We start from the raw sequence: 12,304 nt of genomic DNA on the forward strand, positions 1-12,304 counted from the left end.
TGCTTATCTTGAAATTAGACTCATTAATATTTTTAGACACATAAAGTTCATTTTCTAATTATTCAACTTTAATAATTTTTAAATTCAGAACAAAGAAAATCAATCTGACCTTACCTCACTTAAATTTATTTATCTCATAATCTACAATTCCATTACTTATACATTTTCTTATATATATATATATATATATATATATATATATATATATATATAAATACCACTAGTCACTAGGCTTCAATTTTAGGTTTGATTCAACCTCTACCTCAATTTCTATATTTTTAATGAATTTTCAAAGTTTAGCCACTCTTACAGTTGTTTTTTCCAAAACAGTTTACACATTCTTAAAAGATTTTTTTTCTACAACTAACTATTAATCATTGACACTTTAGTCCATGATTTTTATAACATACCAATACACTTATCACATAAATCACTTTAGTAATTTGAAAAATAACTAGGATTCTTTTGAGTACTTATCTCTTTTTAGCTAGAATTTTCACTTCCCTGGCTTCACCAGTTTCTTTTCTCTTCTTCGTCAGCTCCTTTCCTTTCTCTACGATATTTTCCATCACTCGCTCTTCTTTCTCTTCTTCACTAACATATAGTAAGTCATACATCCCAGTACACATGTTCAAGAAAGGATGAACACGCCAGTCTGCAAGTAGCAAACAGATTATGCTGAATATAATATACGGGAAACGCTGATATTTAGCCTTTCTTCGTTAAAAAAAGAAGCACAAGCGTTTTCTTACATCTCTCACTGTAAATTTGTCCAAGGAATTCAGCGGTGGCAGCAACCATTCTAATAGATATATGGAGTTGTTTTGATGCTCACCATTGACCAAATCATCATCTACATAGCAAGGACAACTTAGATACATGTTCTGTATTAAGAAATAAAGCAACAGCATGTGTAAAGACAGCAACCAATTTAGTGAATTCCACTACTAAAGAAAATCAGAACCTGTAGCTCGTACGAGAATCCTGTGTGTCACAAAAGACTGCAACGACCAGAAAGAAATCATAATTAAAAGAATCTACAGGTAGTCATATTTAAGAAAATGGTAGCATGAATCCCTTGTATGCCTACTCTGAATTTTATTTAACAAAAAAAAAAGACAGCGACTCCACCATATCTTAATACACTTTTAAGGATATCAATTTAATATTTCATGGCATGTCATACCTCGGAATGGTTTATCAAAGACAAGCAACTAGGTGCTGTTGTTTGTCTATTTGAGAAAGCGCGAGTTCAAAGAACATGATCCTAACATTTTCCAAAATTTCTAAAAAGCAACACCAGATGAGGAATAAGCAAGTTGTAAACACGTGCACAGTTAACATCCTGTCACTTAAGTTTTACTTGTGAAACTTTCATCAGTATTCAACGTTTAAGAATGGAATAATCTTGTATCATATACTTTTAAAATGTTTAGGTAATCTAGAGTTCATAAAATTTGAAATGACATTAATGACTGTAAAAGGACTGATCAGAACACCCGACTAAGCATGGGGACTACTAGCAAACTTGAACTAAAAAACAAAAGTCAGCTTATGACAAGATTCATGCATGTCTCCTCAAAAATACCATAACACGGGAGAAGTATCCTACTTATAAGGCATTACCTGCCAAGCAGCGGGCATATACTCACGATATGGAAGTTGCTGATCACTAGTTATATTTCTTGAATACGGGTTATCCACTGCAGACCATTTTCTATAATTCCTGACATACAGATTAATCATTTACGTTGAACTCTAGTAGGAATAAGACTTCCATCAAGGAAAAACAACTAATTATATGTGATACTATTCAAAGCTCAGGAAAGCACTTTTCTACTAAGTGGCCAGGGCAATGACATTATATATTTTAAACAAAGATATTTGCTCTTGATAAGAAACAAAACATGAAAAGAAGGGCATAGGGAACCATAAAAAGGGTAAATAAAACTGAAACAGAAACCAAATCTAAGCCATCATGAATACTGGGAATTTTCAAGCATCCCATCTTTTTAACTTGAACCTTTGGAGCAATTCAAACCTATAGCTTTACTAGGAAAACAAGGTATTTGTCATCTCATTTTCATTGTCTGCATGATTAACCATTCTTATCCATATTTCCATTAGGTTTAAACATGAAGGGGAGTGCTAACTTTGTTACATCCACATTAGTTTAGAGAAGTGTATAAACTACAGATTAAATCAAACTAAAACTTCGGCATTCATAGTCAGTCATGAAAAATATGGCATCTAAAACACTACATCAGGCATTTTTTGAAAATAATTTCCAGTAACAGATATGCTTCTAAAGTACAAGACTAACGCATGATATTCTGCCACCAGCTAGAGAGTAACATGAAGGTGCAAACTGCAAGTATAATGGAACCTACCACGTTAATTCATTTGTTGAATATTTGTTGCCTAAGACAACTGCTTTGGTAGCCATCACAAGCATGGGATGCACTAATAGGAGCCTTCTAATCTCTTGAACTACAGCTTCAGACACATTTTGGAGATGCCAGCTTTTCCTACACGTCAACCAAAAATTTCTTTATTGCATACTTACAACTGTGCGTGCATGTGTACATATAGCTATTTAGAAAACAACAATTAGCTAAAAAGGCGAGAAATAACAACTAAATCTGATCCCAGGGGAAGAATAAAAAATGAATAAACTATAAACATATACCACAAAGAGAACACTAGGCAATCCAAAACACTATAAATGATAGGAAAACTAAAGATAAATACAGGAAAACATAAAAAACAGTTAAATCATTTCTTATATAATATTAGTAAGAAACATTTCAAAAGATTGCTAGAAAACTGTCAACAGATATTAAAATAGTACCTATTATCACACTCCAGTGGAAAAGATGATGAACCACGATCTACCCAGTGAAATGCTCCAATGCTGGTGAACATTTTATTACATGTCAGACGCTATGGGCTTAGAGTATCCAGTCTGTTACTAATTTCAAAGGACTTCAAATTAGATTCTTTCTCTCTGCCTCTCAAAACTAACTCAAGACTTCTTTTCATTAACTCAGCATATTTGCTCTGTGAAATTTTGGTATTTAGACCCCATTTCAATGAGTTTCAGGAAACCTCGATAGCCTCAGGAAATACAATTTGGTATAATTCTTCAACTACCTGTTGGTAGCATCAAAATATAGATATGCTAGAGCTTTCATAAGAAGGGTCTTTTCTGTTTTCATTTTTCTTTTTATTTTCAGAAACTATTAGCCAAAGTAATTGTCAATTCTGCCGATTATTCCAAAGAGATCCCTTTTTATCCAATTATCGGGATTACTGAATCAACTGAATGCTCTCCTTTAAAACATTACAAATTATTCAGGAGACTGATTGAGTTCAACAGCTATAATACTTGATATTCCATAATGCATCAAACTATTTGCTTTAATCAACATTTCCTAACTGTTACGTCAATAATCTAAGCTACAACTGAAAGAAGATAAAAGGTAACCAACACAAAGGATCGAATTATAGGGATCAATGCCAAACCTGTCAATCAACAGCAAATGAACATTAACACCATGTACTTCCCTTTCCTTTTGAAGCCGATAGTGTAATGTCTGTCATCCAGCAAAACATCACACAGAAACCACCAAACTTATAATCATTTCTTTGCACCAATTTGGTCTCTTTCAAAATTTCAAGTGTTGGTTTCAGACTTAAAAGCAGACTTGCCCGTAATGTACTCCTATTTCTGTTCTTGTGAAAAGAAGCCATGGAATTACTTAGCTTATATTACAGCAAGAATTTGGCCCTCACCTTGAGAGTCGCAAGAAACTCAGAACTGTCATAACAACGGATGTACAAAAACCGTTTCATGCATAAAGCAAACAATTCCTCATTATAAGGTTTCATTCTTGCAAACTGAGCTTCAGAATCCTTTTCGTGACAACCTACTTTACTGCTTGATCCTAAACAGATATGAACAGAACTTAAGTAAAAGAAAACTTGGGGACCTGAAACTGCTAATTTTCATCAAGAAAAAGGACTTACCATTAGCTGCTTCCATGATTCTATGGTTTAGCAATTCCGAGAAACGTAAAACGTCAAATCGACAATCCAAGTCAATGAACATTGCGGAATGCCCCAATCCACCATAACTGACCCCTTTCCACAGCTTGGGAAGTATACAAGTGATGGCAGCCTGGATTAAGATGTGGGTTTTCGAAGAAGAAGAAGGGCCTACAAGCTCAACAACGTTACCGACACGTAGAGGGACCCTGTGAAGTGGAGGAAGAAGCAAGAAGGGGCGCTCCGTTAGGACCCTGTCTAACATTTCTCTTGCACTCTCGTCTTCAACGAGCCATGCCTTGGCATGAGAACCCATCAGGTTTCTGGGCTAAAAGTTACCAGTTTCTTCAGGAATTATCAAAGCTGGTGTTCATGCATAATGCTCGATATAGCTACTGGGCACTAGCCTTTTACAGTTTCGAAGCAGAAGAGGGAAAAACGTAAAGTTTCCCATGGTATGGGAAGGAGTAGGACGGGTGAGTATTTGGATTCAGGCCTAAACAAGCATTGGGAAATCTATTACTCTCTTTCTAAGCCCAAATTCGTTTTCAAGGTCCATGAAATTTTTATCTTATAATATTTAAGATGGGCAATTTACTAGAAAAAGCCCTTTTTTTTTAAAATTTACCGAAATGGGCCGATTTTTTGATTATTTACCGGATGGTCCATTTTTCGGGAAATTGCGCATACGTCAACATGATGTCGAGTACATGGCGTAGACATCGCATCCACGCCGACAAGTCGCTACGACGTGGACGCGATGTCCTCCGCGCATGAACAGAGACTTCAATCAAAAAAATTTGACCGCTGTCTCTAACGGTCAAATATATATATATATATATATATATATAAATACCCCCACCCCTTTATTTTTTTTCACAAACAAATCCTATCTAATTTTTCCTCTCTAATCCTCTCAATTTCCTTCCAAAATTCTCTCAAACCCATATTTAATTTTAATTTCCTCTCAATTTCCTTCCAAAATTCTCTCAAATCTATTTTTAAAATAATTATAATTTTTTTTATATTTTTTTAAATTTTTTTATATTTTCATCAATGGCCGGATCATTGATTCGTCTTGATAGCAATCACATATCGGTGGAGCAAATGAAAATGGTAAGTATTAAATTTAATTTGTAATTATTATTTAAGATTTTTTTATTTAAGTATTTTTAGATAATTATTAATTTATTGTTTGTTATAAAAGTCTAAAGATCTGGTATTGGAATGCCATATCCGGAATATGCATGCTCCTCCATCACCGTTAGTAGAGAACTACCTGGGGGAAGCGGGTTTTTGGCACGTGGGGACGGTAAGCCGAGGATGCAAGTTGGACCCGAAACTGATTAGTGCGTTGATCGAGAGGTGGAGACCCGAGACGCACACATTTCATCTTCCATGTGGAGAGTGCACTATCACTCTAGAAGATGTCAAGATGCGATTGGGATTGCGGTGGCGGGCACCCAACACGGGTCCGCCCAATCTAGCAATTGGGAGGCGGTGTGCTACGAGCTTTTGGGCGCTATTCTGGAAAAAATGGATGGAGGTAAGGTCGAGATGGGCTGGTTACGTCCCACCTTCCCCGATCCGAATGCAAATTCAACCGAAATCCAAAGAATTTGATATGTTCGATCATATATTCTTCAAATAATTAGAGGTTATCTGATGCCGGACACGTCACGGAGCCGTGTACATCTAAGGTGGCTGCTAAAACTCGTTGATTTTAGAAGAGCCGGTGAATTTAGTTGGGGGTCTACCGTCTTGGCAACACTATATCGGGAGATGTGCGAGGCGACGCGACCGAGGAGAGCAACCATCGAAGGTTGCCTATCACTACTGCAATCATGGGCACGGTTTCGCTTTCCATTTCTACATCCTCGAGTGAACCACCCATATACATTCCCACTCGTAACGAGGTAAATTTTATATTACATTTTAGAATTATTATGTAGATTTTGTAAGAATAAAAGCATGCTAAAAATTCATTTAATTAGGTGGAACCATCTGGCAAGTTATCGTGGATTACCATCTGAACTTGAAGATATACGGCTTCTATTGGACCAACGGTCAGAAGCAGAAGTAAGTATTATTGCAAATAGATATTTCCATACATTCACTAGTCGATTGATATTTAGTATTTAGTATTTAGTATTATGTATATAACTAATATTTCTATCATGTTCATATAGTTTCAATGGACACCATACGAGGATCCGGCAATTCGGGCAGTAATCTCGGAAGAGTTTTTACAAAATCCGAACGCTTGGCACGTGAAAGTGGTGTTGATCAACTATGCAACCGTGGAGCCCCACCGATGCATGTAGTGCTACTTACGCTTGATGTAGACAACCGATTCCTGCGGACCCTGAGGAGTTTGACGAGCACAACAAAATCGACCTTCGGCTATTACGTACGGATTGGCCTAGATACTAGTCCGAGTACACGGAAATGTGGGAAAATCGGCATGAATATCTACCTACTCGGGAAGAAATCATCGTTCCAGAGTTAGCGTGCGTTCCAGAATACATGCCATGGTTTAGGATCCATGGCAAGTCGTATTTACTTACGCCAGGGGAGAGGCAACGGCAATTACGTCTCGGAAGGGAAAGGCGTGGGCCTCTAAATCCAAGACGAGAAGACTTCGAAGGCAGCCCCTCAACGAGGCCTAGACAGTCACCCGGCGCATCATCAGCGGGCATGCAATCACCGGCCCCAACGAGAGCACCGACGCAGTCACCTGACGTAGCAATTCAATAGATGATACCCACTCAACCGCCTTTCCCTATGATGCCAGGTATATTTCCTAGCCCTTATATGTACCCTAACCCTTACATGTATCATTTTCCGAATACTATGGCAGGTTGGAGCCAAATGCCCGGTTCAGCTCCATTTCCTGTTATGCCGAGCGGTCCGTCGATATCTAGGCCAGCGGCGCAGGAGGGATCGCACATGCCTTCGGGGAGCTCTCCTTTTTACCAATCGCCAGCAACATATGGCTTTCAAACACCGTCGTTGTTCATGATGCAAACACCTCCACATACACTATTCTTTGAAGGTGGATCATCGTCCCAAGTCCGACAACCAGATGCCGAACCAAAAGAACCACAATCACCACCGTAAGAAGAACAACCACCGCCGGAAGCTAGAGGAAGAAGGAATCCAGCGCGCAACCGTCGACGGCCGCCATGTGGAACCGAATCCCCCGGGTATAGACATTGATTGCCGTATTTAAATTTACTATTTGATGTAATAAAATAGAAGTTTATTTGATGTAATACGCATAGAAATTTTTGAAGAACATAATTGATAGTATTTGATATAATAAAATAAAAACCCTAATTTAATTGAAATCTCTAACCTAACTTAATTAAAAACCCTAACCCTAACCCTAACCTAACTTAATTAAAAACCCTAACCCTAACCTAACTTAATTAAAAACTCTAACCCTAACCCTAACCTAAATTAACTAAAAATCCTAACCCTAACCTAAATTAACTAAAAACCCTAACCCTAACCCTAACCTAACTTAATTAAAAACCCTAACCCTAACCTAACTTAATTAAAAACTCTAACCCTAACCTAACTTAAACCCTAACCCTAACCCTAACCTAACTTAATTTGATAAATTTTACTAACCATTAACACAATTTTTGGACTTAATAATTTTAGTTTATTTCATAAATTTTACTAACCATTAATACAATTTTGGCTTAATAATTTTACATATTTTGATAATTTTACTAACCATTAACATAATTTTGGACTTAATTATTTTAGTTTATTTCTTAAATTTTACTAACCATTAATACAATTTTTGGCTTAATAATTTTACATATTTTGATAATTTTACTAACCATTAACACAATTTCGGACTTAATAATTTTAGTTTATTTCATAAATTTTACTAACCATTAATACAATTTTGGCTTAATAATTTTACATATTTTGATAATTTTACTAACCATTAACACAATTTCGGACTTAATAATTTTAGTTTATTTCATAAATTTTACTAACCATTAACACAATTTTTTAGCTTAATAATTTTACATAATTTTACATAATGTTAGATTTGGTAAAATGTTTTGACTGGTACTAAAATTTGACAACAAATTAAACTAATTTGATAATTTTACTAACAATTAATACAATTACCAATTAATAATTGAAGAAAATGTAATTTTTTCTAAAATTACATTCAGCTATTGCGATTAGGGCATGATCGACTTGTATGGCCTGGGTTCCTACACCATTCGCACAACTTCTGTTGACTGGATGTTTCTCGGATATCCATATTGTTCCGTATTCTAGTGGAGCAAGGTCAACCCTTTGGTTTATGACGCAATTCTCTATCCGTAATGACTTAAAAGGAGCAAGAGATACGGCGGCCACTTACGCTCATCCGGGACCGGTGGGAAAACGTGTTCCATATGTTGTACATGTTTTCTAGTTTGTAGACTTCGTCCACATAACTCATCGGATCCAGCACGGAGTTTCGACAAGTCGCAATAACATGAGCACATGGATAACGGCGCATCAAACTTCCCACAATCACAAGTCCTGTTTCGCAAGTGTACACGATACTGCCAGCCAACAACACCTTGGTGCGGTCTGTCAAACTCCGTCACGCGAAACCATAAATTGTCTCGATCTTGACACACTGTGTGCATGATGTTTGCCCTCGCCTTCGCCTTATTAATTTCTTGAACTACCTTACTACACCATACATGTCCACCCTGCATCTGGCCAGCATAAGTTGCTGCTCGCTTTGGAAATAGCGCCGCCAAACGAAAATATGTCTCTCGCACAACCGATGTTATCGGTAGATGGCGCGTTCCTTTAAGGACAGAATTTATGCATTCAGCCAGGTTCGACGTCATATGGCCATATCATAGGCCTCCGTCGTATGCTTGTGTCCACTGTTCGAAACGTATGTTACAAAGGTAGTCCGCCCTTTCTCCGTTTTAGGATCGTAAAATTGCCAACATCTCCTGAAAACGATCTTTATTTATTTCATACACTGCCAATATAAGATAATTGCGAATATTTTATACCACTTTACCAATAAAACTAATTAAAATTGACAAACGAAATAATACAGTTATAAACTAAATACTCATATTGGTCACTTGTCGTCGTTCGCTCTTGGACGGATATTGCCTGTAGTAGTTCGAAGCAACGTGTCTTAGGCAATATCTATGGTGTGTGCGCTGCCACAAGCTTCCCTCTCGATCAAATGCAGGTAGTATACCGGCACCCCGATCTGAAATAACACAGATATCAGGTTGGGGGCAGACATGCCTCCTTAACCTAGAGAGAAAGAAATCTCAGTCATCAGATGACTCCCCCAGTGTTATTGCAAATGCAATTGGAAGAATTCTCCCACCGCCGTCCTGTGCCACTGCAACCAATAGCCGATGAGTATACCTACCAAACATGAAAGTACCATCAATTTGTACCAACGACTTGCAGTATAGAAATGCGTCTCGGCATTGCTTAAAGGTCCAAAATAGGCGTTTGAACACTTGGCATCCACGTAGCAATCGGCCGTTGTAGTACGCATGTTCCGTTTCAAGGTCTGTGATGGCACCTGGGACGTATCTCTCTAGCACCTGACACCACTGCCATATTTCATTATATGAGGCGTCCCACCCACTATGCATCTTCTCCAACGCCTTTTGCTTAGCTATCCAAGCCTTGCGGTAAGAGGGCGGTACCCCATTTGGCTACGGATATTGGCAATTATCACCGCAGATCAAGTCCCGGATCTCGCTTTTATCGTGGGCATTATCAAGTCGCTAACATAGTGAATCCATTTTGGGATGATCTTGTGAAACACCTACGTAGAGGAGTACATTAAATAATGCAACATTGCAAAATAAAATTATTATTCAGATACATTCAATCCTGTACTTGCAGCACATGTATCTGGACCTTTGTACTTTTTTATCTCCCACAACCCTGTCCTTTTCCTTAACGAGACGACGATTTTCCATGACCATGTGACGTCTTGCACCGCACACTTCGCCTCAAACTTATCAGATTTTGATTTAACGACGTGGTAATTAACGCCGTTTTTGATGCTATGCTGTTTCAAAGCACCAATAAAACTATCCTTGCTGGTAAACTGATTACTAACTTCAAGTTCACCGAAATCTACCCCCGAACTTGTACGATCGCGCAACTGGTGTGGTAGATCTGGAAACTCTAACGCATCATCTGCTGACAGATCGACATTATGCATGTGGGCTGGAGGTGAGTATGCTCTGAATTGTGGATTTTCTTCATCATCTAAACTCCTTTCAACATCTTCACCTTCTGTTGGAATAGACTTCGGTTCAGAAAATAATCCCACTTCTGCACCATCCGGCCTGGGCTCTCGAGGTGGATCCACATCGGAGTCATCTTCTAACCCATAATCATCTGCAGCGTACGACGTCCCCTCACCGGTTGACGTCGTAGGTAGTACATCATCCCTTCTTTTGGGCATTTGATAACGTCCCCAATTTGATGTAGATTGCCATCCACTAGAACTTGACGCAGTTCCCCAGTACGTATTTCCAGCATCAAACATCGAACCACCGACGTACATGTCCCATCCACCAGCAGAGTGTCTTGCGGGGGATGTGCATTCGACACCTCTACCGAACATGGGTTGTTCCGTATTTTGTAACCTGCTAACCGAGTGTCGGCCAGGGGTCGTGTATACATCTCGAACACTGGACGAAAGTACATCAGTTGGCGACGTAAATTGTACATATAACTTAATATAAGTTGCTCCACTAGCAAGATGAGTCTGAACCATTGCCTCCATGCTACAAGCACCTTTTATGTCGAACGAGTCATATGTCACCGGATCAACACAAGAACAAAATCAATACGTGATTGACAGAACTTTCATTGGCTTCGTTCCAAATATTTTACGCCTAATTCTTTTACTTAAGTTCACAAATCTATGTTCGTTAAATGACAATGACCGTATTCTCCGATAAAAAAACAACACCATTCTCGGTGTGGCAAACCTCACCATTATAGTAAATAACAGCACTAATACGTTCACTCATTTTGAAATTCTAACTTTCTTAGCCTCTCTAAATTTTTTCTGCTATGACTTATGCATTCTAAGAACATTTTCTGCCTAATTTATAGCCTCAGCCCAAACTTGCTACTGTAGCAAAATCGCGTCCACGAGGGCGCAATTTCACAATTTCTTCTCAAATAGCATCCTGGTAGAAGTGATTTTATACTATTTGCTCAGAAACGTCAACAAAAAAATTATTTCTTACATGACCTATCAGAGCAAAATCGCGTCCACGAGTAGCTGATTACAATTCTTCTCAAATAGCATTCTCGTAGAAACGATTTTATACTATTTGCTCGAAACATCGAAAAAATTTATTTCTTACATGACCTCATCAGAGCAAAATCGCGTCCACGAGGGCGCGATTTCACAATTTCTTCTCAAATAGCATCCTGGTAGAAGCGATTTTATACTATTTGACCAGAAACGTCAACTCGAAATAATTTATTCCGGAACATTTTCTGCCTAAAAAGCCTGACCCTAAACCCTAAAAGCCAAAAAAACCAAACGTGAAAAATACGTCAAAATCGCGTCCCCAAGAACGCGCTACGTGGCAGGACATCACGTCCACGTCAGCAAGTCGCGCTGACGCGGACGCGATGTCCTGCCATGTACCCTGACATCGTGCTGACGTGGGCACGATTTCCCGAAAAATAGTCCATTCCGGTAAATAATCAAAAAATCGGCCTATTTCGGTAAATTTTGAAAAAAATGGTTTTTTCTGGTAAATTGCCCATTTAAGATATCTTAGAATTTGGCATCACCGCCTGGTTGAAAAAATTTTATTTAATAAATATATTTATAAAAATTTGATGTAAAAAGAAAAAGGTTTTAGTTAAAACATTAGTATTTGATATATTAATAATTTGTTTTTTTATTTATTTCACAAGCGATTTAAAATTTGTCATGATTTTTTAAATATTTTACTATACCAGATAAGACACTTGTCAACCGACTCAAGAGTTTGTGGAATCTAAAATTTTATTAACAATGTGCCAAATATTTTCCTCAATTAAAATGGTAATGTTAATATATTGAAAACTATGTGGTCTTAGATTCAAATATATTTATTTTTAGATATATTTGATATAAACATCCATACAATAATATTTATTACTTTAGAAAATGAATAATTTTTAATAATTGTATAACTAAATTAAATACATGTTAATGAAT

General features: G+C 37.5%; 1 protein-coding gene across 4 annotated transcripts; it reads right to left on the reverse strand.

The window, feature by feature from the left end:
• Positions 1-259: 259 nt before the first annotated feature.
• LOC105784244 (DNA repair protein XRCC2 homolog) lies at positions 260-4,528 on the reverse strand. 4 transcript variants are annotated; one of them, XM_012610062.2, is made up of 9 exons: positions 4,030-4,525; positions 3,796-3,947; positions 3,526-3,596; positions 2,852-2,914; positions 2,391-2,528; positions 1,627-1,726; positions 965-1,001; positions 753-853; positions 260-655 (listed from the first exon to the last, which is right to left on the reverse strand). In XM_012610062.2, the coding sequence occupies exons 1-9, from the start codon at positions 4,361-4,363 to the stop codon at positions 632-634; spliced, it is 1,020 nt and encodes a 339-aa protein (XP_012465516.1). In that variant the 5' UTR covers positions 4,364-4,525; the 3' UTR covers positions 260-631. The 4 variants fall into 4 exon arrangements, 2 of the variants coding, with proteins under 2 accessions (XP_012465516.1, XP_052482029.1); XR_008192541.1 differs by lacking the exon at positions 1,627-1,726 and having other exon boundaries at positions 644-655; positions 4,030-4,528; XR_008192542.1 differs by lacking the exons at positions 260-655; positions 753-853 and having other exon boundaries at positions 961-1,001; positions 1,627-1,717; positions 4,030-4,528.
• Positions 4,529-12,304: the final 7,776 nt, after the last annotated feature.

The sequence above is a fragment of the Gossypium raimondii genome, chromosome 13 (genome assembly GCF_025698545.1).
Source record: "Gossypium raimondii isolate GPD5lz chromosome 13, ASM2569854v1, whole genome shotgun sequence".
NCBI lineage: Eukaryota > Viridiplantae > Streptophyta > Magnoliopsida > Malvales > Malvaceae > Gossypium > Gossypium raimondii.